This window comes from Nannospalax galili, unplaced genomic scaffold, assembly GCF_000622305.1.
Source record: "Nannospalax galili isolate Female #2095 unplaced genomic scaffold, S.galili_v1.0 scaffold217, whole genome shotgun sequence".
Taxonomy (NCBI): domain Eukaryota; kingdom Metazoa; phylum Chordata; class Mammalia; order Rodentia; family Spalacidae; genus Nannospalax; species Nannospalax galili.
This window is the reverse complement of record NW_008340643.1, coordinates 3548437-3556518: the sequence shown is the minus strand read 5'-3', so window position 1 is coordinate 3556518 and position 8082 is coordinate 3548437. Positions and strand designations below refer to the sequence as shown.

At 30.2% G+C, this 8082-nt stretch overlaps 1 protein-coding gene across 1 annotated transcript in view; it reads right to left on the bottom strand.

Annotated features, from left to right (window-relative positions):
* Nucleotides 1-8082, bottom strand: part of Cnksr2 (connector enhancer of kinase suppressor of Ras 2) — a 229516-nt gene that overhangs the window by 165342 nt on the left and 56092 nt on the right. Inside the window, exon 3 of the mRNA XM_029564782.1 lies at nucleotides 4488-4690. Within this exon, the coding sequence (XP_029420642.1) occupies nucleotides 4488-4690 (203 nt within the window). The remainder of the gene's footprint in view (nucleotides 1-4487; nucleotides 4691-8082) is intronic.

Genomic DNA, 8082 nt, shown 5'->3' with positions numbered 1-8082 from the left:
ATTACAGGAAAGATGAAGTGTCAAAAACAGCAGGAGGACGCTAAAAATAGACAAATGAACCATGCACTGAAAATAACAGTAAATCTATCAATTGTGATTCACCCTAAGGCTTTCATTGGAAAAAGTCTACTATTTCATTAAGGACAATATTTAAAACCAGAAAAAAAGGATTTTGTAAATCTTAAATTGTATCTTATTTAAGAAATGCAAGGACCTAGTCTTTGAAAACAAATTTCATTAAAATATAAAACAAAGGAAATTGCAGTGTTTGTGAATAATATATTTTATTTTCCCTATATCCTAACTCATATCCTATCAAAATAGATAGCCTTGAAAGATATTTTATAACTAATCAGAATTAGTTACAAATGCTAAATAGTGAAACATCTTCTATAAATATAATTCCATATAGCAATTTAAGCTTTTGAGGTTAAAACCAGAAATGTATTAAATTTTTAGCTTTTGAAGAGAAATACCAAGTTCTACGCAAATGCTTACTGCTATTTTCCCTTCTTAAGAATCACTTCCTCAAAATACTTAAGAATTATTGAAAAAGTGATGTAGTATGCAAAGGAAGATTAGGGAATATAAACAGTAAGGTTTTAATGTCAGCCACAAATAGTTGTCAAGTATCTTTCTGTACTAGGTGAATGACTTTAGACAATTTGCTTGATATATAATACATAAGATGGTAGTAATATGCCTGGATTTTGAGAATTCAAAGAGTTGATACACACTATCAGCATTTAGTACAGCATCTAAAACACAATGAAAAGTTTTACCTACTCTTTCTTTTCCTGTATTCCATTCTATTAGCATAAAACAAAAGCTACAATCCACCTAAACCATATTGACGTGCTGTAATTTGTCTGAAAAATGTAATAAATATTTTAATGCTAAAATTTTCACTCTTAAATAATCAAGAAGGTGGTTTAACGTCAAAATAGCCATGTTTTCTTGAGTTTTTATTCTTCAACTGATAATTATAACATATTTTATACCAAAGGAACACCCTAAGGTTAAAGATGAAAATTTTAACAGTATTTAATTGTAGAGGCCAATTTAAATCTTGTAAATCAAATATATACTGACAACTTAAGATGTTAAAAACATTTGTTCAGCATGATTCACATGGAAATTTTATAATCATGTGATTAAGTTTTAGGTTAATCAAAAGAAACCAAAAATATATACATTACTGTGAATCTGGGGGAGTCATAACAATGAATTTTCTAGTACTCAATTTTCGTGTTTTGTTTTCTGTGTAAAGTTTGTAGAACACACTGAAATAACGGAGACTGAGAATGTAGGCCTGAACTCCTGCTGTTTCTTAGACAACACTATTTTCTTTGAAAAAATATAATGAACACATATTCACTTGTAGTTGGTAATAAAAGGTTTTTTCACTTTTCAGGAAAATAAAACAACCTAAATATTTCTCACCTAATACAATTACAGATAAAATTGTATTACATTTAAATTGATCTCAGGACATTCTGGAATTTAAGTCAAGGAAAAATAAAGCTATTCATATAATCCAAGGTGGAGGAAGAAATGAAGTCAAGCTCCCCAATATATTATTAGGGCTTGTACTTTGCCTTTATTCTTTTCTATTATCACTAAAAGATTAAAAGTGGGTTGACAAGGAAAGTTAAAATAGAAAACCATCTTGAAGCACCTCACAGAAAAATACCTTTTCAAAAAATTCTCATATTACTTCCAACCAAATAAATTACAAGCAAATAAATCACCTCTTAGCAACATTTGGTCATATTGACCACTATATTGTTCCTTAAAATTCTTTCTTCTTTTTGCTTCCATGACATCACTCTCACATAATTTCCTCTTAACTCTGGTTATGTTTTCACGTATTTTTCATGAGCTAAATTTCTAACCATTTTTCAATTGTTGGTGGCCCACAGGGCTCATTCTTCATCCCACATCTCTCCATTTCCATAAAAATATTTATTAAACACATAGTAGAGTCTAGGAACTCTTCTGGAATTGAGTAAAGTAGATGAAAAAAATTCTACTGCTTTGAAGTACATATCATATAAAGAACAGTCAATAAAAACAGTAAGCCTAGTACATAAGTAACGTTATACAGCATGTTATAAAGGTCTAAGTATTTTGAAAAATCAAGAAGGATAATTGGAATATATTCTAATATTCCCCTTACATCTTCTATTTTGATCACCGTGTTTGCTATTTTGACCATTCACTTTGTCAGACAATTCAGATACCTCTTACTCATCCTAAATTTGTCCCCTTCCCTTACACTCTACTGACCAGGTCTTAATTTTTTAACCAAATAACCTGAACATTCTACTCTCCTTATTGTGTCTCTAATTAAAAAATCTCAACAAAAAATAGGGGCGAGGACAAACTACACAGATTGTCATTAGGTTTTGAATTTAACCACTCTAAATCCTAATTTTCCTTCCGGTAAAATAAGGACAATACTTTTAGGTTGTTTTGACTAAATAAGTGTTCCCAGAGGTGTTAAGGCCAAAGAGTACCATTATCAAGGTACTAACTGTGACTAGTAGTCACCACTACTAGTAGCAGAATTATTAACTCCTGAAAGTCTCTTAGCTCCTTTCCCTTTTCTAGCCTTAGTCTTTGCCAATCTTCTCCAACACTATAGCCCAAGGAATCTTTGAAATTCACAGATCTGAACAGAACAGTGGCCCTAAGTGGCTCCCCACTGTCCTTTCCATAAAGAGCAAATGTGGTAATAAGGCTAAGAATTTCCTTTCAATTCACAATGTTAAGAGTGTTGTTATTAGTCAAAATTTACCTGTAGTAAATTTTTTCTGTGATTTTCAAAATGTTCAGTTTCTTTTTTCAATTTATCAAAGCCTCAGAATAGGACTTAAAAATTTTCACAATTTGTGTTTTTGTTTCAAGGACTTATTTAATTTTTATGTTCAAAATAGCCTTCAATTTAATTGAACAGGGTCATCTGGTATAACACAAAATACACACTAAATTATTTCCTTAAGGCTTTTTGTCATATTGTCTCTTTCTGGGAAATAAAAACAAAACAACCATGACTTCTTTATAGATTACTATGCATGTTTGTATACATAGGTGAATTAGTGTTTATGAGGAGTCATATAGATGATATAACAATGTCATCATAAACAGTACAATGAAATCTCAGAAGCTACAATATTGTAAAAAGCAACTTATACACTCATGCCTATGTTTAGAAAATAAAAACATTTTCTTGTCACTCTATGTACTATAGTTAAAGGAAAATACAATGGGATTTACTAAAATCACTTGATTTTAGGCTCAGGAAATGTACAGTTACAGGGCAAGTAATATTAAAAGAAGAAGATAAATATAAAATTGGCATGTTATTTAAGCATTCTGAGAAGCCTTCCAAAGCACATGCCTTACAATACTTAACAATGAAGCTATATCTTATTTGCTGATCAGGGGTAATAATACTTACCATATATATTTTCTAAATGAAATTACTTTAAACAGTTGATCAACTTACTTTATACAACTAAAATTAAATTTTAATGTATATATTATGTATAATGTGTATATAGAGTATAATGTTATCCTATAAAGGAAATATGCTGCTTATTAATTTTTTAAATCTACTAATATATAATTTAATGTCCAGATCAGGGTTTAATATTATCATATTATATTATGTATTGACATGAATTCAGAAAATACAAAGTACAGCAAAATTAACTTTTACTTTAAAAGTACAAAAACTTTAGATACAAGGCCTTGTGTTTTTAAAAAGCCAAAATGAATATTTTACTGACATCTGTTAAAGAAGGAATTCTAATGAGCTTATACATTATCAGAATCTCTTATGACAGTCAAAAGTATATTAACAAATTTGATTTTTGAATTATAACACAGTGCCAATGCCATGACCTCTGAAAATAGAGAGCCCATTTTGTTCTTGTTTTTTAAAACTTCAATCTGATTTTCCATGACGATGTTCAACCAAATATAAAAGTTTAAGTTTTCTCATCTCATTATACATTTTTATGCTATCTTATCTATCCCAAGATAAATGTATACAGCAAGGGTAAGGACACAAGGCATGCTATGAAGGTGATGGAATCTACTTTCTCATTTAAAACTGTATGTAGAATTCCAATGGCTCCTTCCTTAAATACGTGCAATTAATTAAAAGAATAAAGAAATTCAGGAGACAATGGGGCACTATAAATTATGTTATGACAGCCAAATAGTAATTTTGCTAATAAAACAAAAATAGTTCATGCTTGTCAGAGGTAAATTACTGATCATCTGTATCTTGATATCAAATTTTATAAAAGATTAGTATTTATTTGATGATGTCCCTGTATTACTATGAATAATGATCAGACATTATTACTTGTACCCTTCTACCTGTCTCATCTTTTCATAAGAAAATATGAATTAATTCTATGATATATTCTGGTGTATAAGGAGGGGTTACTTAAGAAACAAGAGGAAGATTTTACCTGTCCAACCAGGCAAGCAGACTCTTGGCTGCTCCAATGAGATCCACAACTGAGGTCAAAAAGTCATTAGGCAATTTCCTGCTGGTCCTCCCATCATAATGACCACTCCTTCTCCTTCCTGTTATAAAGTTCTGTAGATTTTTAGCAGATGCATTCAACTTGTGAGAAAGGGTTTTTAGGTTTTCTGTTTCCAAGCCATAATTCTGAATAATAAAAAAGAGATAAGGAATACACTTAATGTTAGTATTTTCTTATGAGAATATTTACTGAGTACTTTACAATGTAATGTCAATGGAACTCACGTTAGAAATGCAAATGAATGAAATGGATTCCAGGCTTAGTGGAGTTCACAGTCAAATGAGTATTAGGGGGAATATCAGAGAATAAACATATAAGGTACTTTATTTACTAGTATGAATACGGAATATTGAGGAAATTCTATCTTGGAACTATAATACCTAAAACACAATGATTATAAAGATACACATTTAAACCGAAAACTTAAATTCATTTACTTGTGAAATTAATAGATATAACTACTGCTTTATTATCTGTTCAATGACTATATGCATGATCATGAATATAGATGCTAAGAAACATTTTGCTTCCCGCAAACTAGCAAAGTAAGCATAACTCAATAATAAAGTGCAAAATCCATGAAAACTGTGTTGATCCTTTTCTGTGTCTTCTACATAATAACTCATAAGAAGTTTGTTTATAAAATGTATCAAGAGAACGTATGGTTTCTCTGGGAAACTAATTTACTTTCTCCTTTTACTGTACAAATTTTGACAAACTTCTTTTTATCACTGTCATAGCTACATAAGCTCACAGGCAAACATGGGGTGTACGCAAAACAATCATAGTGACCTCTTCATCAATGTATCTCTTTATCTCATTCTCACTTTATAGCTTATAGTATGATTTACTAATTTACTAAATATTTGTCTCTACTACAGACGACTATAAAGTTAAATATAAATAATTAGTATTTTGACATTTTCAAATAAGAAAAGATTATAGGATACCCTCAGATTTACGGAAAGTCTTCAGAAGACACAATTGCAATTTAAATTGCTGACTTGTAAAGAAGGCTCATTAATACGATCAAAGGGTGACCTTGATCAAAGCACTTAGGTGGCTATATGTTACTATCATATGTAAAAGGAAGAATATAGAAAATAACAAAACCCAAAGAATATTAGAATTTACTTGAGCCTTAGATGCTATTTAACTTACTCTCCTTTTAGAACTCTGGAAATTGAATTACATGCAGATATTTTTTTAATGATTTGCTTAAAGAGCTCAGTACTTAGACCAGACAGAGTTTAGAGAAGGACTGCAAATCATCAGGCCACCAGTGAGGGAATGTCTCTACCACATCATATTATCGCATCAATATTCTATTCTGTTCTGAGAAGGATGAATTCCAATAAGAAAAGCAAAGTGGAAGGCGAGTAGAGATGAGAAACGAATTATACAATAAATCTGTTTTATTATGTCAATGACTACTAGGCACACAGTTTACCTGAAATTTAAAAGACTATTTTCCTATGGTAATTTAAGACAAAACAATTTTGTGGATATAAAGGAGAGAAAAGAGGAAGGTTTTGGTGTACACACACTAAATACTATATTATATTGTTAGCACTAAAGATTTAATAGTGATTAAACATGCTCTTTGGTGATGATTAGTCTTTTATTAAAGAAGTTAAAGACTAGGATGACATTTTCCTTTTTGATCTTTTACTATTCTAAAAAATTCATTTCTAAATTTGGCTCTCTGGCTTTGTGCTTGTGCCTTTAAACATGTTCACATTTTTTCCTGCTCTTTAATAAAGAAAGTATGCTTGATCCTGTTATGGTTACATTTAGCACATCCACTACAGGCCCTATTTATCATGCTTTTTTGTTTAATTCTTTGTTTCAGATCTCCTCATAAGATCCTAGGCCTCTTAGGGAAACTTTATTTATAATAATTTATGGGCGAAAACGTAACCAACTAACTTTGTAACTCATCTTTCACTCTATAACCATTACCCTCCAGAAAATGTTAATTTATTTCTTTCTATAACATCAGCATCTCAAATATACTTACTAGACAAAATGAAACAACTCTGAATATTAATCTTCTTATAAATGAAAGCAAAGTAAAATATTAGAAACTTTTAATATTTAAAATCTTGAAATTATCATGAACATAACTTAAGAATTAGTGAAGAGAAAAATCTTTTGGATAAAGCCTGGAAGTATGCCCGAGTAACTCTCCTAACTTGGAAACTTCCTAAAGAGTTATCTTATATGAAACAGAGATTAAAAATGGGGAGGGCAAGAGAACACTGTATCAAGAAACAAAAGATAAATGGCAGAAGGCAGAGAGGAAAATTCTTTTTAAAAATATTTTTACTGAGTTTTTATGCAGTTCATATATTAGATCTTAATCATGTTTAGACCCCCTCCTTCAGAGAGGAAAATTCTTAATAGCTGTGCTAGGGCTTGCTGGGCAAGCAATTCAGTGGTAGAATACTTGCTTAGCATGCAAAGGTCCTGAGCACCACAAATCTCCAGCACCATAAAAAAGCCAAAATAAACAACAAAAATCACTTGTCCTAGTTGATAAATATAACTAATTATAATGCAAAAATATTTTTGGAATTCTAGAGAAAAAACATAAAAATGTGTTAGAAACTTATCTGCATGCAACAGATGTGCTATTTCATTAACAAAAGAGATGGATTAATTTCTTCTCAACATTTATCATTATAATTCTCAACTTTACCCTCAAATCAACTACTGCCAACAGTCATTCAACTTTAATGCAAGCAGATGGAAGCTTGGTTGAGGCATGCTAAATTACCAGTAAGTCATATCTCCTTGCTTATGACTGAAGGAATGAACATGGAAATGAAAATAGGGAGAAAAGAAGTACTGTCTTAACTTTTACAAAAGGCAGATTTATCTATTATACATTTGATTTTTACTTGATATGAATATTAAAACTTGGACTTAATATTCACATAGAAAAGATTTCCTCAAGAAAACAAAAACATGGACATAAGATGTATTTAGCTGCTGTTGTTATGTTATTTTTATCTATTATGTTCATATACCTGTTTGTGTGTTTGTGTGTGTGTGTGTATGTGTGTGTATAATTAGTGTTGATTTAGAACTGATTCAACACAGTTAGTCTAGTCTTAGTGATTTAGCACTAAGTTCGTACTGGTCTTCTCTTTTAATTATATGCATGCAAAGTTTATGTATGAAAGAACCAAATGAAGGAACACATTTTATTTTGGAAAAAAAAATTGGCTAAATCCTTATTGGTGGCCAATTTTCATCAAACACCTAAATAAATATTCAACATTAGCATTAAAATTTTTATGTCTATGTGATTTTATTCTGAGTTCTCAATTTGAATGCATAATGTAGCAGGTGTGTAAATTTATAATAGCTTTCTTTGTAAATGTGAGTGAATTCTAGAAGGCTTGCTTTAATGAAGTTTTTAGAAAAGATTTTTTTGAAACGAATAAACTAAGTAATTATGTTGCAAAGAAACATATCTTAGCAATTGAGATATCAGATTTTTCATATAAAA